The sequence below is a fragment of the Engystomops pustulosus genome, chromosome 7 (genome assembly GCF_040894005.1).
Source record: "Engystomops pustulosus chromosome 7, aEngPut4.maternal, whole genome shotgun sequence".
In the NCBI taxonomy this organism is placed as follows: Eukaryota; Metazoa; Chordata; class Amphibia; order Anura; family Leptodactylidae; genus Engystomops; species Engystomops pustulosus.
In genome coordinates this window covers 99,722,338-99,746,520 of record NC_092417.1, presented here as the reverse complement: position 1 = coordinate 99,746,520, position 24,183 = coordinate 99,722,338, and the positions used below count along the sequence as shown (strand labels likewise).

Genomic DNA, 24,183 nt, shown 5'->3' with positions numbered 1-24,183 from the left:
CATCTCAGTACCTTATACACTCAAGTATAAGCCAACCCTTATATAGCCAGCAACTGAACCTGATATAGCCTTCCTCCTGCCCTGTATACAGCCAGCCAGCCCCCATATATACCCAGCACCTGCCCCCGATATAGCCTGCCCCTGCCTCCATATATAGCCAGCTCCTGCCATTGTATAGCCTTCCTCCTGCCCCGTATATATAACCAGATCCTGCCCTTGTATAGCCTTCCTCCTGCCCGTACATATAACCAGATCCTTCCCCCGTTTAGCCTTCCTCCTGCCCTTATATAGCCAGCTCCTGCCCCTGAATATAGCCAGCTCCTGCCATTGTATAGCCTTCCTCCTGCCCCGTATATATAACCAGATCCTGCCCTTGTATAGCCTTCCTCCTGCCCGTACATATAACAAGATCCTTCCCCCGTTTAGCCTTCCTCCTGCCCTTATATAGCCAGCTCCTGCCCCTATAAAGCCTTCCTCCTGCCCCAGTATATAGCCAGCTCCTGCCCCGTATATAGCCAGCTCCTGCCCCTATATAGCCTTCCTCCTGCCCCCTATATAGCCTTCCTCCTGCCCCTATATAGCCTTCCTCCTGCCCCGTATATAGCTAGCTCCTGCCCCGTATATAGCCTTCCTCCTGCCCCCGTATATAGCCAGCTCCTGCCCCAATATAGCCTTCCTCCTGCCCCGTATATAGCCAGCTCCTGCCCCGTATATAGCCTTCCTCCTGCCCCCATATATAGCCAGCTCCTGCCCCTATATAGCCTTCCTCCTGCCCCCGTATATAGCCTTCCTCCTGCCCCCGTATATATCCTTCCTCCTGCCCCCATATATATCCTTCCTCCTGCCCCCGTATATAGCCTTCCTCCTGCCCCCGTATATAGCCTTCCTCCTGCCCCCGTATATAGCCAGCTCCTGCCCCCGAATATAGCCAGCTCCTGCCCCCGTATATATAGCCAGCTCCTGCCCCTGAATATAGCCAGCTCCTGCCCCTGAATATAGCCAGCTCCTGCCCCCGTATATATAGCCAGCTCCTGCCCCTTGTAGCACTCAAAAAAAGAAAGTCAAAACGCACCTTTCCTGTGCTTCTCTTGTTCCGTCAGCAGCGTCTACGGACCTGCCGCAGGAAAGGTGGGTTTTGACTTTCTTTTTTTTTTATTGACTCGAGTATAAGCTGAGTTTGAGGTTTTAGCACATTTTTTGTGCTGAAAAACTTGGCTTATACTCGTGATGAGGTTTTAATTTTTTAAGATGTATTAAAACTCAATAAAACCTGTATAAATGTAGTTTCCCTGTGATCTTACTGAACCAAAGAGTAAAGTGTACAAAATTCATTTGGGGGCCAAGTATACTGCATAATTAATGGAGGGGGCAGAATATAAAATAGTTTAGAGGAAGCCAGTGTATGAAATTTATTGGGATGAGGCCCAGTATGTAAAATAGTTCACAGGGTGGGGTGAGGGGGCAGTATATTAAATAACTAAATTAGAGGGTCCAGTCTCTAAAATTCATGTGGCGCCCCAGTATATTAGAAAGGGCCATAAATCGGTAAATTAATTCATTAAAGGGGGCAATATATAAATGAAGTCATGGGGGAACCATATATTGTGTAATTGGCGGGTGACATATAATTAGGGGTACAGTATTACTCAGGGTCTGTAGTATAGTAATATATGCAGGGGACACAGAGGTTTTATTGTGGGGTATATTTGGGGGGGGCATATTTCTGTTATCCAGGTGACATTATACTGTGAGTAACTGTGGTATTTTTAGGTGAACAGTGTGGGGTATGCGCTGCCAGGAGCAAAAGACATCTGGTGGAAGATTCTTCAGACATAGGTTACGTCGATTCTGGCCCTGAAGTAGAAGAAGTAGAAGTCACCTGTGAGGTACTAGACACCACTTCTGCAGTACCGGTAATGTATTCACTGACTAACCTTCTAGTGTGAGACATCTCTGAGCTTGTACTGTACATGTCCTGTGATATTCCTAGTGTCTATAGTGAGCCAACATTGTGGTGTGGGGTTATTGTCATCAGTTATTGTTATGGTTTTCAGCATTTTCTTATTTATCAAGCTTGATAAAGGCTCCCTGTGAGCCAAAACATCGCTCTACTTTATTGTACTCTTTCTTAAACATGGAATAAAGAAGACTACTTGTTTCACCTTACATTGGATATTTTGGAGTGGGTGTGAGGGGTATATATGATATATGTGGGTGCACAGTGTGGGCAGTTGTGGTGTGAGCGGTATATATGATCTGTGGGGGTACAGTGTGGTCAGTTGTGGTGTGAGGGGTATATATGATATATGTGGGAGCACAGTGTGGACAGTTGTGGTGTGAGGGGTATATATGATATATGTGGGAGCACAGTGTGGTCAGTTGTGGTGTGAGCGGTATATATGATATATGTGGGGGTACAGTGTGGTCAGTTGTGGTGTAAGGGGTATATATGATATATGTGGGAGCACAGTGTGGTCAGTTGTGGTGTGAGGAGTATATATGATATATGTGGGGGCACAGTGTGGTCAGTTGTGGTGTGAGGGGTATATATGATATATGTGGGGGCACAGTGTGGTCAGTTGTGGTGTGAGGGGTATATATGATATATGTGGGGGCACAGTGTGGTCAGTTGTGGTGTGAGGTGTATATATGATCTGTGGGGGTACAGTGTGGTCAGTTGTGGTGTGAGGGGTATATATGATATATGTGGGAGCACAGTGTGGACAGTTGTGGTGTGAGGGGTATATATGATATATGTGGGAGCACAGTGTGGTCAGTTGTGGTGTGAGCGGTATATATGATATATGTGGGGGTACAGTGTGGTCAGTTGTGGTGTAAGGGGTATATATGATATATGTGGGAGCACAGTGTGGTCAGTTGTGGTGTGAGGGGTATATATGATATATGTGGGAGCACAGTGTGGTCAGTTGTGGTGTGAGGGGTATATATGATATAGGTGGGAGTATAGTGTGGTCAGATGTGGTGTGAGGGGTATATATGATATATGTGGGAGCACAGTGTGGTCAGTTGTGGTGTGAGGGGTATATATGATATAGGTGGGAGTATAGTGTGGTCAGTTGTGGTATGAGGGTATATATGATATATGTGGGAGCACAGTGTGGTCAGTTGTGGTGTGAGGGGTATATATGATATATGTGGGGGCACAGTGTGGTCAGATGTGGTGTGAGGGGCATATATGATATATGTGGGAGCACAGTGTGGTCAGTTGTGGTGTGAGGGGTATATATGATATAGGTGGGAGTATAGTGTGGTCAGTTGTGGTATGAGGGTATATATGATATATGTGGGAGCACAGTGTGGTCAGTTGTGGTGTGAGCGGTATATATGATATATGTGGGGGTACAGTGTGGTCAGTTGTGGTGTAAGGGGTATATATGATATATGTGGGAGCACAGTGTGGTCAGTTGTGGTGTGAGGGGTATATATGATATATGTGGGGGCGCAGTGTGGTCAGTTGTGGTGTGAGGGGTATATATGATATATGTGGGGGCACAGTGTGGTCAGATGTGGTGTGAGGGTTATATATGATATATGTGGGAGCACAGTGTGGTCAGTTGTGGTGTGAGGGGTATATATGATATATGTGGGGGCACAGTGTGGTCAGTTGTGGTGTGAGTGATATATATGATATATGTGGGGGCACAGTGTGGTCAGTTGTGGTGTGAGGGTTATATATGATATATGTGGGGGCGCAGTGTGGTCAGTTGTGGTGTGAGGGGTATATATGATATATGTGGGGGCACAGTGTGGTCAGTTGTGGTGTGAGGGTTATATATGATATATGTGGGGGCGCAGTGTGGTCAGTTGTGGTGTGAGGGGTATATATGATATATGTGGGGGGCACAGTGTGGTCAGTTGTGGTGTGAGCGGTATATATGATATATGTGGGGGTACAGTGTGGTCAGTTGTGGTGTAAGGGGTATATATGATATATGTGGGAGCACAGTGTGGTCAGTTGTGGTGTGAGGGGTATATATGATATATGTGGGGGCGCAGTGTGGTCAGTTGTGGTGTGAGGGGTATATATGATATATGTGGGGGCACAGTGTGGTCAGATGTGGTGTGAGGGTTATATATGATATATGTGGGAGCACAGTGTGGTCAGTTGTGGTGTGAGGGGTATATATGATATATGTGGGGGCACAGTGTGGTCAGTTGTGGTGTGAGTGATATATATGATATATGTGGGGGCACAGTGTGGTCAGTTGTGGTGTGAGGGTTATATATGATATATGTGGGGGCGCAGTGTGGTCAGTTGTGGTGTGAGGGGTATATATGATATATGTGGGGGCACAGTGTGGTCAGTTGTGGTGTGAGGGTTATATATGATATATGTGGGGGCGCAGTGTGGTCAGTTGTGGTGTGAGGGGTATATATGATATATGTGGGGGGCACAGTGTGGTCAGTTGTGGTGTGAGGGTTATATATGATATATGTGGGGGCACAGTGTGGTCAGATGTGGTGTGAGGGGTATATATTATATATGTGGGGGCGCAGTGTGGTCAGTTGTGGTGTGAGGGATACTACTACTATATGGTTACTATATGCTGGTAGATACTGGTCTGCGTGTGTAGGTTATTATGTAGTATTGCAGTATTATCCAGTCATTATGTAGTGGTGATAATCAGGATGTAATGTTATTATTTGGGCCCTGTACAGTGGTGTCATTAGTGATATTGTACCTTGCAGGGTGGTGTTTGTATTATAACAATATGGCGGTAAAGATCATCAGTAAATGGAGTTTATATGTGGTAAATTATTGGTAATACTGGTCATGTTGTGGTAATCCTGTGGGTCAGTTTCGAGGTATCCTTTGCAAATAGTAGCGCTATTGTTTGGAATTTTGGTCTTATGGTACTTTTATTTGGTAACAGTATTGTGGTATCATTATTCAGTAATAATATGGCGGGAGTATTTTTTAGTTTGTCATGGACCAAAATTGGAAATGGTTTAGTAAAGGTAGGAATTTATCTAAAACTAAAGATACCATTGTTTCTAATATCTCTAGAGCTTTGAAACTGTAACTATGTGATATCTTTTTACTTATATTGTTGTGGGAGGGGGCCCCGCATTGGCTAACGAGCTGGGGGGCCCCATCCTAAATGAGGTGCTCCATAGCACTGGGACCCTTAATCTGGCCCTGCCCGTGCCATAGGTTCGCCACCACTGCCATAGTGCAATGAAAAAACGTACCAAAAACGCCCAAAAAGTGTTCAAAGATTTTCCTATTGTGCCACGAGGTGGCGACATCCTTAGAGAGCCATCATTTGAACACGGAGTTCACCAACCCCACCTGGTGGCCAGAGATTGTATGACGCACAAAGTATCTTGCATGGCACTCACGCATGCGTATAGGCAACTCCTCCGTGCTCGTTCTTGAGCTTTAGTAACTTACGTGCTCGCCGCCCGCGGGTGTGAGCCGGAACTATGTCCCGCCGGGCCCTGAGGAGGCTACGAGGAGAACAGAGGGGACAAGAGGAACCCGGAGGCCCTGATGAGATAGAGGAAGAAGAGGAACCTCTACAGCCCGAGCCACGGAACCGGAAAATCAAGGGGAACCGCAAACTATTGGAGGAACGGGGCCTGAGCAACCCATTCCAGCTGGTGTGTACCGCCCTCTAGAGGCAGCTGTGGGGAGCAGCGCCTGGCAGGAGTGATGTGTCCATAGCTGTGTCCTGCCTGTAGCAGTGCTCGCTGTCACACCGCGCCTGTACTACATGTATAGCTGTCAGTGCCGGGAGATGGGCACACTGATCTCCAGGGCCACATTCACTGCTAGACTAATATTATTATTATGACCCACAAGTAACCCAGAGCCCATGGCCAGCGGAAACCAGACTTTACCTGGAAATTGATGTCATTATGATGAGTAAAGGAAATCTACAATCAAAATTCATCAACCAGGGACAGTTACTCATAGATCTGTGGTAATCTTCTCATATTTATTACCCACGGCCTCTTCCTCCTAATATCTACCTTTTATAATTACTGTATTCTGTTGAGCCTGAGGGGCTACCCTAGCCCCCATGTCATCTGACTTTAAAGAGAACCTACCACCACGATTCTACCTATAAAGGTAGATCGGGTGGTAGGTGGATGTAAGGGACGTGAGGATAGCTCTTTTTAGAGCTAATCCTCACCTCCCCGCTAACTTTTGGTACACTTTATTGAACTAATATGTAAATTTCGTTATGTGGCTACTGGGGCGTGGAGTAGCCAGGCATGAGGCTACACAGCGCGGCTACTCCACGCCCCAGTAGCCACATTACTCCTCCTACCCTGTTGGCGCGCAGCTCCTCGTAGCTGCGCGCCCTCGTCCATCATGATGAGGTTCTGCGCAAGCGCAAAAAGCAGGCCGGTGGCTGAGCAGCCCCAGCTCCGAGGCCGGAGCTACTGCGCATGCGCAGTAGCTGGCTTGTCGGACGAGGGCGCACAGCTACGAGGAGCTGCGCACCGCACGCAACAGGGTAGGAGGAGTAATGTGGCTACTGGGGCGTGGAGTAGCCGCGCTGTGTAGCCTCGTGCCGGCTACTCCACGCTCCAGTAGCCGCATAACGAAATTTACATATTAGTTCAATAAAGTGTACCAAAAGTTAGCGGGGACTTGAGGATTAGCTCTAAAAAGAGCTCTCCTCACGTCCCTTACATCCACCTACCACCCGATCTACCTTTATAGGTAGAATCGTGGTGGTAGGTTCCCTTTAAAGACTGTCAGGGCGCTTTCACATGATGCGTTGAGTCCCGTTTTTGATGCGTTTTTGACGCATTCCAAATGATTCAGCCCTGATCACATTCTGAGGTTACATTGCGTTTTAGCAGATGCAGTGGAAATGCAATGTAACCTTAGCATGTGATCAAGGCATCAAAAAATTCGATGCAACGCATCATGTGAATGCACCCTGACATTGTCTCATCCAGGTCTGTGGAGTCGGTAAGCCTAACTTCCAACTCTTCAATTTCCCTAACTTCAAATCCAGCTCCATCAAAATGGTCACCAACTCCACAGCCCTGTTTTCTTGGTACCCCAGCAGTGCTTGAGATAAATGTGGCCATTACTTCCCAGTGCCTCATTCCTCTGATCTGTTGCAGAGAAGCTTCACTACTGAGCATGTACATAAAGTGCAACACAATAGGCCACATTAGGCCTGGCATGGCATGAGCCTGCACCCTGCTGACAGTCCAATGAGCTCCTCCATAACTGATGGCCGTGTTCAATGGTGCAGTGAGTGCAGCTGTGAAATAATCACTGCTCCAGGGTCCTCTCTTGCCACTTAACTGTGTCCTGACACTGGTTGTATGCGTTGGGGCAAGTATATAGAGCAGGAGAGGACCCTAGAGTGGTAAGTACTTGTCAGCTGTATGGTACTGCTCCCTGGTTCTCTACCTTTCCTAGCGCAGCTCTGCTCTTGGTCCTGATGCCGGCACATACAACCACTGTGGGACACAGAGCAAATCTGAACATGGAAGAGAGAATAAGCTGCAGTGTTGTGCAGCGATATTGTTAGGCTGCTCTGAAGGTGGAGACTGTCTGGTATTGTTGGTCTGCTAAACTGGCCTAAACGCTTAGATCAGGAATAGAACAGACCTTTAAAGGAAATTTCATAAATTTTAAAATGCATTATGTGTTTGTGAAGTAAAAGTTGGTCCATTTTAACACAACTCTGACTCCACCAAAATACTTTTTCTGCACTTCTCTAACAGACTACCACCATTTTCTCGGTGGTAGACTGTCCTATAACACACCCTCATTACCTGCAGGGGATGACTGAGCCTTTTTTAGTTTCCTCCGGGACCTCCGTCAGAGCTAGAAAATAAGGTTATGACAATATTTAAATGAGCCGAAGGCGCTCAGGGTTGCATCGGCCGAGCGCCTCCTGGCTTCTCTGATGCCTAATTTATGCATGCCATCCGCTTCATGGTTTTGCACCCCCTCCCAGCCCTCTCTGTGGCCAGACAGCCGGGTGACGTCACCGGCTAATACAAATGTTGACTGATCACATGGCCGTGACTTAAGTAAAGGTCCTTTAGCTTACTAGTGGCCACAGTGTGTTGTGCTGTGCGTCAGCCGGTTGTCACCAGAGAGTGCTGGGAGGGGTGTTATGCTTATTATAAGCAATACCAGTGAAGATATATAGGACGACAGTATACTCTAACAAGTAATACTCATAACCACTTCAAATTGGAATGTATAATGCAGACTTTATTAATCAATATGGCCATCAAAAAGACATTAAAAACATAGAATAAAATCCACAGGAACAAGAGTGTGGCGATGGTCAACAATATCTAAATACATAACAAGCATTACCAAATGCACACAAATAAGTGAGGACACAGTATACTCAATTTTGGTTGTAATCCAGCACATTACCCACCCGGGTGTTGCATAGTACCAAAATTGCCAGCCTATAGGTAATGACCACCGCCATAGCACCCACAAGCATTTGGTAATGCTTGTTATGTATTTAGATATTGTTGACCATCGCCACACTCTTGTTCCTGTGGATTTTATTCTATGTTTTTAATGTCTTTTTGATGGCCATATTGATTAATAAAGTCTGCATTATACATTCCAATTTGAAGTGGTTATGAGTATTACTTGTTAGAGTATACTGTGGTCCTATATATCTTCATTGGTATTGCATGTTTTTGTATCGATAGTAGGAGTAGTTACCTAGTATTGGGTTTTCCTTTTGGTATTCATTCTATGCTTATAATAAGACATGAGAGGACGGCTGTACCTTCCAGCAGCACATAGGCAGAGGCTGCTGCACAGCAGAACACACTGTGGCCAATAGTAGGCTAAAGGACCTTTACTGACGTCACAGCCAGCGTTTCAGCTGGTGACGTCTCCTGGCTGTCTGACCGCAGAGAAGGGTACATAACCATGAAGCGGAGGACATGCATAAAGTAGATATCGGAGGATTACTGGCTATTTTTATAACCTTATTTACTGGTTCTGATGGAGGCCCCCTGGAGGAAGCTAAAAGAGGCTCGGCCATCCCCTGCAGGTGACCGTGGTGCGTTATAGGACAGTCTATCACCAAGAAAATGGCGCTAGATGTCCTGTAAAACCCGATTACAAAGGGCTTTGTTAGCTCCTCAGGCTCATTAGAATAATTATAAAACTTGATTTTAAAGGGAAGGAGTCCTCGGATAACAAATCTAAGATTACCACAGTCACAGTGCCTGAATTTATGAATTAGTGTCCCTGGTTTATTAAGATTGGTTTTTAGGCTAGATTTCCTTTAAAGCCAGTGCTGTACTGGCGTTCTGTATGATAACATATACTTTGGGAAGTATGCAGATATGTTTTCCTAAGTGTTAAATGGTAAACAATGCCTCCTTTTGCTACCTTGATAGGCAATCCCACATCATGTTATTAGATGTCTTGTATGTCATACTTGGCGTTAAGGGGGCTGCCTTAGTAGGCATTGTTTACCATTTAACTAGTAATATAAAGTCCAGCTCGCCTCCAACCGGTGTAGCGTGCCTGATATGGCGTGGATCACCCCTCTCCAAGGGCCATGGCAAACTGTGCAAAAAGATTCTGAATCCAACCGTGTCGGAGGCGACTCATACTCCTTTGATTGTGACAAACTCTGTGACTTCTTTCTAACAGATCACTGAGCCTGATGAAGACCTCCACAGTGATCCAGACACTGGCCAGATGGCTCAGTCCAGACTCACAGATGAAGAGGAGACCAATGGGCAAGATAAACCTGAAAATGAACCCATTGACACAGTTTTAACTAAGGTTTGGGTTACATTACATTGTATTACATGTGTATGACTTGTATGACTGGTTTTCATTACAACATAGATATTCTTTTTAGACCACTTCTAGCAACAAATCAAAGAAGAAGAAAAAGAAAAAAAAAGCAAAGAAGTCTGCCGATGGTCAGGTAAGATGTCCACTCAGGATAATGGTGGAGATTATATTTAGATTATATAGATTTGATAATTAATGTGCTCTCCACAGGTTCATAAAAGTGACCACCTGTAGGATGTCCTAGTAATAAATTGACAGGGCAAATGTTAAAGGAATTAGTCACTATCACAAAACCTGGTAAAGTTACTGTACAGCCACTGGGATGCAGGACTCCGACTTACTGTGATGTCCCTTGTCCTGCTGCCTTCTGGCTGGGATGGTATTACATGCTGGCATTACTGTATGCACACCCCACTCTGTAATAGGTGCTCCCAGATTATTGTTTGGTGCAGTGTGAGGATGTCCTTGGCACACCTCTCCAACCATTGCTATGGGAGTGGGTATAATGGGTGAGGGGCACGCAGCAATGTTTGCAGTGCCACCTCCATCCACCGGAAGGCAGAAGGACATGTCTCGGGGAGTTCGGAGTCCGGCTGCCAGTGGGTCATGTGACTGTCCTGGCAGCTTTATTTAAACTATACAAGGGTAAGTACTATATTGTACTTTCCCTGGTAAAGATGACCAACCCTTTAACACTCCTCTGCAGCTGATAGCCTACCGCTTAGTAAACCAACTGCAGCTAAAAGCAATGACTGTTCTCATACAAGGATCAGTATCTAGAAGTTAGGGAAAGCCATTTTATCTTTTTCAAAATACCGGTTTAATTTTTTTTTTTTCAGAAAGTACAAACTGAGAAGTATGTTGGATTTATCACTTAAATATGTTAAAGGGCTATTCCCACAAAGACAAGTTTTTTATTTTGTTTTTTTTTTGCACATGTACTCAGCACATCAAAATAACAAATTCTCTAATTCACTGTTATTAACTAAAATGCAGCATTTTACAGATATAAGTCCAACCTGTCTCTATCAGTCCTGCTTTACACAATTTTAGTTGCCCCTAGATCCGACCCTGTAACTTCAGACTTGGTGTCGGGCCCCATCTTGTGTGCGATCGTGCAGATGAAATTTCTGTGTCATGTGCCTGTAGATTGTGAGGAGAGACAAGCTGCAAACTAAAAGCTACAAGGAGATAAGTGATCTGGGAAAAGGGGAATGCAGATCTGTAATAGGCATCTAATGGATCTCATCGCTGATCTGTCTCATCTCTTTATGTGTCAGTGTGTTAGTACAATGTCAGAAGTCAGATGAAAGTGCATATACACCTTGTAACCTGATAATGTAACCACATTGTCTCCCCACAGAACTAGATGGGTCATAATGTGTCTGCTTAGAGAGTCCCTGCCCACACCCTGGGATTTTGCACTGAGCACCATAGAGAGTGAAAGGAGCTATAACAGCAATAACACTGAGTAACATTGTAAAGTAAGGGGATAAAATGATCTTTGTCTTCACATCACTAGGGGATTGAGATGTGAGAATGGAAAACTCCTTTAAGTGCTATGAAAAAGCTTGCAATTTTGTATTTGTATGTTGCTATTAGCAGAGCATAACTTGTCACCCTTTTGTTTTGCAGCTTGATGGCTCTGTAGAAGGTGGTGATGAGCTGGGAGACATTGACAGTATTTTAGAGAGAATAGAAAGCACCAATGGCCATGTGCATCAGATACAGAACAGCAGCAACGCAGACAACCGGGCTCTGCTTTATGTAGAGCACAGGTACATTACAGATTTTTCTAATAGTGATCACATTATCCAGGGTACTTTAACATCTATGTGGGCAATAATATATACTCAGGAGAAGCAGAAAAAGTGGGCATGGAGAAGGTCAAAGGGGAGCGTGGCTGGTGGCAGTGCATTGGGCTGGCGGTGGTCGTTCTTGCCTCCGTCTGCACACTACTTAAAGCTTTCATCTGCTCAGGCCTGAATGGGAGCAGGTTAAATCATAGTCGGCTACTGAATAAATCAGGGGACTGGAGCCTCATGATATATGCGGCAAATAATCATACTGTGGGGAAATCATACACTGGCGCACCATGCACCAATATTTGATAAATAACCCCCGAACTGCATATTAAAAAGAAATTTATACTCGCAAATGTGATAAAAGTCGTTTGAAAGGAAGAGATATATCTGCTGGAATATTGTACCTCCAGTATCTTCCTCCACTCTGCACTCGCATCCATATCAGGAAATATTGTAGGGTTTTTTACTGTGCTGCTATCATTTGAACTGAATTTTTTTCTATCTGTAGGAACCTGAACCCAGAGACCGAACTGAAGAAATTTTTTGGCTCTCGAGCAGTCATGGGAGATCAGAGGTGGGTTTTGGAAATGTATTGTCTTTTCTTAAAGCAAATCAGCCAGTTTAAAAACATTAAAAAAAACAGTATACATAACATTCCTTTTATACACTTGATACGCCATCCCTTTTTCGGCCTTTATGTAATGCACTTATTTTGGAACGTTTGTTAAATACTGTGTTTCTTGCTGCCATTTGTGTTAAGTGATCCAGCTATACATCCATGTAACATCAGGATCCTATAATGCTTGTGGTACTATGCACCCATCCGGACTGTTGTGGGTGGCGGGGCTCAGTTTGTCTCTGAGGAAGAGAGGGTGGGATAGGAATTTGTGTTTTTGTAAAAAAAAAATTAATTTATTATTCCTGAAATGATATTGGTCTTCACATTGCAGACCACGACAGAGGCAACGGCTACAGCATAGAAGCACATGGCTTACATCTCCAAAGAACACATGGCCAAGATACAGTAAGACAGGTGAGTGATACTAAAGATAAAATGGCAATAAACTGGAGGGTATTTAACCTCCTGTCGGATGTCCCTATATTGAACAAGCCCTGTTGTTTGGCTTTGTCTCCCACTTCACTCTATTTATTGTATTGTGTCCTCCTTAGGAATTTCTATGCGTCTTCTAGAGACCAAGCGCGGGGTACAGTATTTCACATTCGAACACCAGCGAGATTATCAGCAGGTTCAGTTTAAGTTTCTGGATGCTGTAGAGTCAATGGATCCAAACAATATTGTGGTAAGAGATGGTCCTTCTCACAATAGTTTTTGTTTTTTCACTGTTACATTTCCAAGTGTTATATTTCTGCTACAATTCGGGGAACTCTCCTTATGGACACTTTACCGGGCCTATTCACTAGCCTCTCAGTCAGGTTAACCAGTTCCCTTTTCTGCACTAATGAGATGCAAAGGCATTGAAACAGTGCTGTCTACAGTTGGTTTGGCTTTAATCCCAAAATGGATCATTAGGCTTTCATGTTAAGAGGGCTGCCTTACAAGTTAGTCTAGAGGCAATGTATTCCTTATCCTATCCTAGAAAATGTGTTAGCATATTTCTCAGAATTATTTTACTGGAGTATCAATGATATCTCCATCCGTTTGCGATCTAGGTGTTCAGGAGTAATGGGTCACAGGAGCAAAGTCTCCTCCTGGCAGCTATGAGACGACCAAAAACGTATTCCCAGGCACTACGGACATAATGCACAACATAAAACACATATCCAAATAATAACGCACATAAAATGTGTGTATTTGATGTGGATGTTCATGCAGGTTTTCCACATGACAATTGGTAATGTGTGCAGCCTAATATATTCTGCCATCACTCACTCTCAGTAGGGCTCTTTCACAAGAACACAGATATAACATTTAACCATGCATGTTACTCTGTGTCATTTGAATCTCATTGGTGAATAGCTACAGTGCAAACTACAAATCTGCCTTGGCCCATTGAATGGAGAAGGTGGAGCCCACCACATACTTTACCTTCTGCCTTACTCTCTTTATGATTTTGAAAAGGGAATGACTTTGCATCATTAGGAAAACTCTTTTTCAGATTAATTGCAGGGAATTAAGAGGTTATATGAAATAGTTTTTACTATTAGGCCCTGGTGGTTGAAAATAAAAACAAAGAACTAATACTTGCCTCAATCCTACCCTCTCGTCCAACGTGGCCCTTCCTGTCACTGGTAGCCTGTGTTAGCATACAGAGGATTACAAGGTGACACTGAGCCTCTGTATATCAATAGATGTGGGCTAGAGGCAATGGCAGAAGAAAGTATAGGTTCTTAATTGCTTTTACACCACCTGGATCCAGTGGTAAATACAAAAAAATCTTTGATCCTAAAAAAACCCAAGGAGCCCAAATCCTATTGTGATCATCCTAGCAAGTTGGCTGTATTTCTGCAGTATGACACCTCTAATCTATAGCGTGTTGTGGTTGATGAATCCATTTTATTTTTTTTTTCCCAATAACTCCGCAGTTACTCCTTCAGATGAACCCATATCATGTAGACTCCTTGCTGCAGCTCAGTGATGTATGCCGTTTACAGGAGGACCAGGAAATGGCCAGAGACTTGATTGGTAAATATCTTATCTTTAAAAGAAATCCTTTATCAAAATCCATCATAATAAACCATATACTCATAGATCCAGCCACTCTGTTTGTGGTAATGTAATTATATTTGTTAATGAGCTAGAAGTGCTCTTTGGGATGTTAGCAGAGTCAGCGCTGCAGCTTCACATACTGTTACACTGTTCAGGAGCACTTCCCCCTCACACTGTGTGCTAAAACTGAAGGGGCTCTAATAACATTCCAGGAACCTTTCTGGCTCATTCACATAATAAAATTTGATTTTAAAAGGAAGGAGGCCAAACATTACCAAGAGTCTGGATCTATGAGTAAGTGTGTTTTATCATGAAAAATTCTTAATTTTGTCTGTAATTTTTATGACTGGAGATCCCTCAAGTCACAATTTTGTCTTTATTTGCAGAGAGGGCCATCTACAGTCTGGAGTGTGCATTTCATCCAGTTTTTAGTCTTACCAGCGGTACCTGCAGGCTTGATTACTGCCGACAGGAAAACAGGTGTGATACCTCTGCTGCCTTCTCATATTTTATAGGAGGCAATTTCCCTTTTTAATTAAGTGGCTTTACCTGCTAATATGAAAATGAAAATCTGTATAGTAACTTATAATGTATCATTTTGGTGACTCTCTGCAAGGTACTTCATCTATCTTTACATTTATTTCCCTAAACCTCTGCACCAGATTTATCAATTCTAAATGTTAAAACCGAAGTGGGGGGGATTTATCAGAAGAGAGCAGAACTAATCTTGTTGCCCATGGCAACCAATCAGAGATCAACTTTAATTTTCCACAGCTGTTTATAACATTAAAGCTGAGCTCTGAATGATTTCCATGGGCAACTAGATCAGTTTTACCACCTTTTAATAAATCTCCCCCCATGAATGCAAGTGATTGTATATCTTTTTCTTTTTGTAGAGGGTTTTTCTTGGCTCTTTTCAAGCACATCATGTTCCTGGAGAAGAGAGGTTGCCTAAGGACCGCACTGGAATTCTGTAAACTAGTCCTCAGGTGAGTGAGAATATCTTACATGTTTAGTATCTCGCTTGCATAATTTAACCACCCGTTTCTAATTTAGTATATTCCTTCCCAACTTCCAGAAACTTTTTTAGTTTTTTTTGTTGATGGCATTGTATGAGGACTTAGGTTTTGTGGGGCAAATTGTAGTTCCTTATGGCATTACTGAATATGTCATGTAACATATAAGAAGTCTGAAAGAAAAATTCAGGATGACTTGGATTTTGATTAAAAAAGACAAAAAGCATTTTCAACTTTCTTACAGGTTTAGTTTTAATGACGTGCACATTTAAAAAGTTAAATAATACGTTTCTCAAAACAAATATTTTCTTTATATTACCATAACCTGGCAGCCATAACTTTTTTAATATTTTTTTTTCTGAAGCCTTGTAAGGTATAACTTTGTTTGGAAGACATTAGCAATTTGAGCATCTTGTTTTCCCTTTTTACCACTGCAGCATTGACTATTTTGAGATATGTTTTTTTATATTTTACTGGATGTGGCACATCAGACACCAGGTTTTTAATTTTTTTTTTTTATGTGGGAGAGGAAATGTTATATTTTTGTAATATTTTTTTACTGATCGCTCATACATTCCTGTTTAATTGAAGTTATATGATTATAGGCCAAGGAGCCTTTAATAGGCTTCCAGCTGCAACTAATCAATGCCTCCCCTGTGATGCCATGCAGCCAATGGTTTAAATGTCCAGATCACTGTTGACCGCGGTATCTAAGAGTTAAATGGCTGCAATCAATGCCTGCACAAAATATAGTTTTTAAGCAACCGACACCCGCAATGTATAGACAGAGCTCTGGATCCCTTTCTATACCCCTGCTCAACACTGTGACTCAATCAGGGGTCCAGGATGCTAAGATTTGGAGATGCATTTCTGCATTGTGAAGACCACACTAGAGTGTAACATTGGAGGAAGAATTCTGTTGGAGTTGACAGCATTGACACCTCACATATTTTCTGGCATTATGTTTTGCAGTCTTGATCCAGAGAATGATCCTCTATGTATGCTGTTACTAGTTGACTATCTGGCATTGCGTGCACGGGAATATCTATTTCTTATCCGGATATTTGACGAGTGGGAGGTACGTCAGCCATGTGTAAAAAAAAAAAAAAAAATTACCTGTTTAACCTCTAGCAGTCACATTAAAGGTCTCCCACGGCTACGATATTTTTTACCCCTTACCAACGGGTGCGGGTACATGGAGAGGGCTCTCCATAGCTGGTAAGTCTTTGCTGTTATCCCCGCGATCGCCACCGGCGGCTTCAAAAAGATGGCATTCCATGGTTGCTGGACTATGGGCCACTTGATAACGACATAGTCTGTGCGCAGCTAGCATGTGCGGATGTGGTGTTGGATTAAGAAGAAGACTTGTGGGGGCGTCAGAAAGGAGAGAGTTTATTATTTTATATACCTTGGTATAAGCCGAATGGTGCTTTTTAAGCACACAAATTTGTGCTGAAAAACCCGGCTTATACTTGAGTATATAAGGTAAGTTGGTGGTTGGCTCCATGCTTATGGTTGTCTTCTGTTGAAGCTACAATGTCCCATAAGTGTTGTTTATTTTCTAGTCCTGGAGTCATGTTTGACTGTAGTGGTTCCCAAGCTTTTGGAAGCTCCACTAACTATAGTGAACTAGTAATATCAAGTAGAATCACTGAATCTTTTCTCAAGTGTAAATTATTTGTTTTACTGCCAGTTTAATCTTAAAAGGGTTGTCTGGGCTTTTTACAAATTTTATGTTAGGTTTGTCAAAATTGTATTCTCTTCCTACTCCCCGCCTGTTACTGTCACCCTTTGTTTAGAGAGGCACGCTGTGGTGGGGACTGGGGTGCAGTGAAGAACTGGAAAGGAGTATAGGGTTTTTGTTTTTTTTTTTGTATAGCCCCCACAAGCCTTATATACATTTCTAAACAGCCCTAAACAGACAACAACTTTAATGTACCGTACATTTATTATATTTGTAATAACTTATTTTTTTCCATTTTCAGGCCCATCGGAATTTATCTCAACTGCCCAACTTTGCATTTTCTGTGCCATTGGCTCTATTCCACTACAGCCAGCAGGAAGAGGTGACAGAGCAGGAGCAAGTAACAACAGATGACAGAGCTTCACACCTCCTTCAGCAGGCTCTTATAATGTTCCCCGGAGGTATGTGCTCCATACATTACAAAGATGCCATTATATTCTCCCCTACAGTCTTGTGTAACACCAAATGCTTTCTTTCCATATTTGCTTGAAAACATTGAAACCATTTAACATCCCACAGCTCTGTTATATTTCTTGATTTTATCATAATGTTTTAGTTGATTTACTGTAAGTCATAGGAGGAGACTAGGATGGGGGTTCTCTGTAAGGCCTGCCTTCCCCTGCTTACTTGCTCTTTCCTACATAAAGCTGGTTCTTTTTTTTTTTTTAACAGTATTGTAGCTTGATCAAGACATCAGAACGGACATAGAAGTAGTGCAGGGGCAGTGTAGAGAGCAGTTCAGGCTGGAAGCAGGCTCAAGGTCAGCAGGTCTGTGCCCGCCCCTCAGGTCAGTGCCTGAGCAGCTAGAGCACCATAGTCCCCCCACCCCTGCTCAGGACTACTGTCACTGTATGGGTGTAACATTAATCAGGATATGGAGGTAATAATTATTATATAGCAAAAAATTAGTCACCGTATGGCGGTAGTGTTCCTCACCGTATGGCGGTAGTGTTCCTCACCGTATGGCGGTAGTGTGCCTCACCGTATGGCGGTAGTGTGCCTCACCGTATGACGGTAGTGTGCCTCACCATATGGCGGTAGTGTGCCTCACCGTATGGCGGTAGTGTGCCTCACCGTATGGCGGTAGTGTGCCTCACCGAATTTGCTCCTGCCTAGTGATATTATCGGTTATGTTGGTTTCTATGGTGGTCTGTTTATTATCAGTGATATTTATCTTGTTGTACTGGTAATGGTCATCATACTACAGTATTATATGTACCTTTTAGAGTGGTAATGTTGGTAATATTAGGTTAAATAGTCGTGTTGGCACTTTGTGATAATTACATGGACTTAGCTTTGCAGTTTGGGCACTTGGACTCTAAAAGATTCGCCACCACTGGTTTAGGGAATAGCCTTTGAACACTTGGTATTCCTCAGAATGGAGTTAAAGGGCCTGTACAGTGGTGGGGTAGAGTGGCACAGTGTAGGAAAAAACAACCTACGTCTGCAGTACACCGCACTTGGCAAGTGATCTTCCAGACTTCCAGCTTTTTATCCAAACTGCTGGAAAAATACATAAGTAAAATCCATGTCAGCCATATTTTGACATCTTTTCAGCTGTCTTCTATTGTAACCGGAATACTCTGCATACTTTTTTTTTTTTTTTTTTGCTATGTGATATTATTATTATTATTATTATTATTATTATTATTATTATTATTATTTATTTATTTTTTCATAGTTCTTATTCCACTTCTTGATGCATGTGGGGTTCAGCCAGACTCTGCTGTAGCTTCACACCCATTTTTTGGAGCTGTTGCACAATTAAGGTAAGTAGGGGTACATTCATGCTCTCATTTAATGTGTGCTGCTCTCCTCTGCAGGGGGATTTATATACTAATTTGGATCAATAATCACCTGCATCCCCATTACTCAAGCACAACTTTGTATTATTATAATTACCAGGTTCTATATTTTGCTTGGATTCATCTATTTCATTTAGTAGCTGGGGTATTTTTTAACTGTTTACATTCCTTCTTTCACACCTATCACGCCCCCTGATTTTAGCAGGGAACACAAATCTGCAACGTTTGCATTCCCTCTCCGATTAAATTTGTTGTTTGGTTTACTTAAATAGTTTTGTAATGTGTGTGTAGGTGTTATACCTTATGAGCTGCCATCCCTTTCCATTAGATAAAAGGAAATGGAGGCTCAAAGGGACAGAAGATAACTATCCATGACCAATCTACCTTCCAGTACCTTAAGCTTGTATTTATGAATACTGTTAAGGTCTTGGACAATGTGATCACATGACTCTCCATCTGCGGTCAGGAATGGCAGATCAATTTACATTTCAGGAAATCTGTGCAGAACATTTAATAGATGTATTGGTGGATTGTCTAATATTCTACCCCTAGGCTAATCAGTTTATAATAAAAAAAAATTGTGCAGAATTTAAAGCATGTCTCTAGATATTTTTTTGACTTTATAATCCCTATTAAATCTGAAGTGCCCTTCCATTATCCAAACTCCACTTTAACCACTCATACTCCATCAGACCTGTTGCAGTGGACATTTTAGCCAAGTAAAGTTCTTTATGCAATCTTGTACATTTATATCTGCATTCTCCACAGTCAGCCTGCTGCCCTTTCCCAGCTGACCTCCCTGTATATCGGAAGATGTCATGGTGTCTGGAAGGATCCTTCCGTCATGTCCTGGTTCGAGCAGAATGTTCGGAAAGTTTTGCACATGGTTGCCCAAAGTGATCCCTTAGTGAAGGAATGTGAGCTCAGGTGAGAGCATTACAGCTTTGCTAAATTGTGGGTGGTTTTGCTAAGAAAAATGTGGTTACCCATGTTCTTGAATGGAAGGGAGAGGGAGGTTTTCTATATAAAGCTGTATCCTAGCTGAGTTCGCAGAAACTATTAGCTGAGGTGCCAAAACTATTGCCCAGTCATTAACGTGACAAGCTGTCCCTCTACAGGACCACCCTAGAAACAAAACAGGAATGATGATGGTTTCATCTGTAAGTGTTCATATTTTTATGAAATGATGAGGTGACCAGCCTGAAATGGAACAGTTTGTAAGAGAATTAAGTTGTAGCTTCACTGCTGGTATCTTGAGAATATTGATAAAGCCGCAGAGCTGGAGTCCTGCCATACATATTCCGGGATTGTGCATTATTTTTTGGCAGTAACTGTCCGCTATAAAACCATATTATATTTTCTCTGCAGAATAGACCACAGGGACTCCCAATGATATTGAAGTCATATGAATTCTCTTTGTGAATCTTGTCATTATATCAGAACATCTTTAATGGTTACTGCCGTGTTCCCTGGCTGCCCGTAAACAATGCCTCTAGATGCCCAGTTACCAAAGTATTTAGGAAGTTGTAGTATAGTTACTAGCTGTAAGATTTATTAACTACTGCAACAAAGGCCTATTGATAACATGAAAGCATTATCTGTTGTTAGAAATATCTGGATCATCCTGTACTTGTGAGTTGTATGAACATTTCTTTTCCATCCCCAGGAGAAAGACCCGGTATCAGAGTGCCCCCAGGAACATACATCGTCATGTTATCTTGTCCGAGATCAAGGGAGCAAATGCTGCATTGCCTCTGGTAAGTATCCAGTCTCTCTGTATGCGATCTGAAGGGGAGGAGGGGGACATTCTCATGATTTTAATACTATTACGTATCTACTGGGATAAGTGCATAATGTTTAAAATTGTGGGTCCGGAGCTGGAAAAATGTCATTGCAAACATGTGGCTGTCTTCTCTTATAGTGGGAAGAAATACTAAGAATCTGCAGATGACTTATCCCTGGGCTGCTTTCTCAGTAATTACATATCAATGTTGAGTAAATAACACAGTTATATAAAGGAACCATGAAAAGCTTCATTTTTGTTATATTTTCCCTTTTATGTGGACATTAGAAGTTTCCACTATTACTTCAGTCTTCTCTAGTTCACTTCTAGAGCTCCTGCACATTTTAGACACACAATTCACCTACTTTACATTACAATTATCAGTTTCCCAAATGCTAATAAAAATAATTAGGCCCAGCTCACACTTCTAAGAAAACCAACTCGTCAAATTATATCACTTCTATTTAAAAAAAAAATATGTACCCTTACGTACTACATAAACTTGCAAAATAAAATGATACTATATTAATTGTATAACTACAAAAAGAGGATCAAGCAATGCAGATGGTGCAGCAAAATACTAGACACAAACACTCATTGGCTCCATCGTGGCCCCATCCTGAATATCCCTTATAGTTTACTGCAAGTTAAAAATATAAATCAACAAAGCTCTCATTTTGTGGTAACAAGCAAACTGTAATTTTCATATAAATCACAATAGTTAAAGGAGAATCCAGGGGTACCACCTTGGAGATATGGTAGGGGTTACCAAGAAAAAGAGGTCGCCTTCGTCATTTGTTATAATCTTTTTCGTGACTGAAGCTAACACAGGATGTTGCCTATACATGCCATATGTGCCATGGAAAATTTAATGATAAATGCCCTATTACAACATTGGAGTCTACCTCAGCTGAAGGACTACTTGAAGAGTAAGGAGCCTAGTGACGTATCTATGTACAAGGAATGGTCCAAAAATATTGATCACCTATCCATTGATGTAAGGATACAACACCGACCTATCAGCTGTCTTCAGACCATGGCATAGGAAGCAAACTACATTGTTTGTTTGGAGATTGTCAATATTCCAGTATTGGCTATCTTGTGAGTCGTGAAAGTGAACAAAACATTCTCTGTAAATATTGAAACCTCATTCAAAACATTTGTTTTTTTGTTTTTTTTGTTAATTTGTGGTTTTCTATAGGATGTAACATCGCAGCCTGTGCTCAGCTTTGATCCGTTACCTCCTCTGGACTCTGTGGTGTCTTATACAAGGCCTGAGAGGTAAGTCTAGTGGTCCGTACCACATCCTACCATGAGGATCGTGAGGTTTTATTTTTTTTTTCTCTTTTTCAGGACAAATCGACCAACAAATGAAGGGACCTTATCTCTGTTCTTTAGATCACTTTTGCCAAATTTTAATTTGCAGGTGAGTTAAAAATAAAAGTTACCTTTAGAGTCTGATTTATGCTGCTGTTTGTTGCTTATTGCTATTGACATTTAGGAGGTTACTGGTTTCAAAATAATTTTTTCTCCATACATTCAAAAGTGAATAAAATCTCACCATAAGCTAAAGGCCCACTAAAATATAAGTATTTTTAAAAGTGAATCTAAGCTTGCTTAAAATAAGCCCTTGTGTGTCCAAATTAAAAAAAAAAAAAAAAGATACCATACATATGTATATATATTATATAAGTATATTATGTATAGCCTTAAGAATGTGACAATGCAAATCTGCTTTGAATGGTGCACCTTCCTTTCAAGGCCATTGCATGTGCCCATACAGTAGGTTACAATCACATATTCATATTCTTCATCTCATTGTCATTTAGGGGTTACAATGAACCAGTAATACTTATGAAAAAATGTGACACTTTCACTACTGTGTAGAAGAAAGTAGATGTGGTACGTGTGGTACTGTACCGTCCTGAAGCCGGGAGAAAGATAGGACATGTCCTGTCTTTCCCCGGAATACGACGCCGTGCTCCATATATCGCTATGGAGAGGTGCGCTGCTAACCCCCTCCTCCTCTCCCCGGCGCCGCCATGTGCCCGCCATGATACGGTACGGGGGCACACATTGTGTGAATGTAGCCTTGGTTGCATTAGTACAGCATGATTTCTGTATGTATTCATGTCACACACCTATGGTTAGCATTATCAGCCAACAATACACAAGGTGCCTTGTTTCTCTCATTAGATTCCTTAGGGTTTTTCTTCTCTTGCTGTTCTATGATTATCACTTGTATGGATCCTTTCTGCAGAAAGGTAACTGGTACGCTCATGTGATAATAGTGAAGGCGAGTTGTATTCTGTTATTTTAGTGTGTATAGAATAGGGTAAAATAGGCACTGGAATAAGTGAGGCCACAAGCAGTACAGAGTATGTCGGAGGTGATCTTATCTTATGCGTAAGGAAGGGACCAATGTGTAACCTGACCTGATATTTATTCATCCTTAATTGGTAGTAGCTTCAACAGACTTTACATGTATAAGAAGTACAAGTGCCTACAAGAAACTTTGACATATCTTATCACAGGAAAGATCACTCACTTTGGTTCTCATCATCCTTCCTTCCTTCCTAGTTGGCTTCTTCTCTCTGAAGTGTCTACTGAATTTAGTCTTGCTAGCAAGATAGACAGCTTACCGAGATGTCAGATTTCTTGTAGCTCTATGGAGAGGGGAGGGGGGGGGGACAGGCAGGGAGTGTCCGCAACCAGCTGCTGTTAGAAAATGAAAATGACAAGTGATGTAGTAACTCAAAACACTGTTACTCTTCATGTACACACACTGGACTACTGCTTTCTACAAAGTTTTGTTGAAGGTAACGTACACTTTCAGCATCATGAGCTTGTTCTTTTTACAGGGTGAGGCTGCTGTTGAGGGAGAAGATGCTGGCGCTGCCCGGGACTTGAATCGAGGTGTGAATCGACTCATGGCAGCAATGAGAGACATGCTGGCTAATATCCAGTTTCAAGAACCTCCGCGGGAAGACAATCCCGATGGGGAAGGAGATGAAGAGTGGGACTAGTATTGGGAACAGCTCACTCGCCAATCCTTCCCCTATCCTCACCACACTTTTTACACAGACTGTACAGTGCAATAAATAGAAATGTGTGACATAACACCGGTTTCGGGGTATGATAATGCTACATATGATGGTTCCATCCCAAATCAATTGCAATTCATGGATGGGAATTATCACGGCTTGTACTGGTGTACTTCTCCCTCCCCTTATGCCTCTAAGTGGGCATGGGGAGACGATGTGTGGGCCGTGCAGTTCCTGGTGCAGGCTGTAGTGTAATTGTACACGATGCAGGACATGGAATTACTCCAGGCGTTTGTGCACCGAAAATACTGAGAGGCTGGAGGCTCTTTAATGTATCCCACATGACCTGTGGGGTGGGATTAACAGCAAGCTTGATAAATCCCCCCCCCCATGTATCCTATACAATTTTCAAAAATCATGTGTCTTCAGTCATTGAGAACATGTGAGTGTCCTGCAATTCTCAATCTCAAGTATGGAGCAAAGAGCAGATATATCCAGATTGGTAATACATCTCATGTGAAGTGC

At 42.4% G+C, this 24,183-nt stretch overlaps 1 protein-coding gene across 1 annotated transcript; it reads left to right on the top strand.

The window, feature by feature from the left end:
* Positions 1-5,448: 5,448 nt before the first annotated feature.
* TCF25 (TCF25 ribosome quality control complex subunit) lies at positions 5,449-23,734 on the top strand. Its single transcript, XM_072117410.1, has 18 exons — positions 5,449-5,625; positions 9,644-9,778; positions 9,858-9,926; positions 11,429-11,571; positions 12,107-12,172; positions 12,549-12,631; positions 12,769-12,899; positions 14,143-14,242; positions 14,653-14,746; positions 15,163-15,255; positions 16,255-16,360; positions 17,268-17,427; positions 18,708-18,795; positions 19,600-19,758; positions 20,498-20,588; positions 21,816-21,895; positions 21,968-22,040; positions 23,476-23,734. The coding sequence occupies exons 1-18, from the start codon at positions 5,449-5,451 to the stop codon at positions 23,638-23,640; spliced, it is 2,013 nt and encodes a 670-aa protein (XP_071973511.1). The 3' UTR covers positions 23,641-23,734.
* Positions 23,735-24,183: the final 449 nt, after the last annotated feature.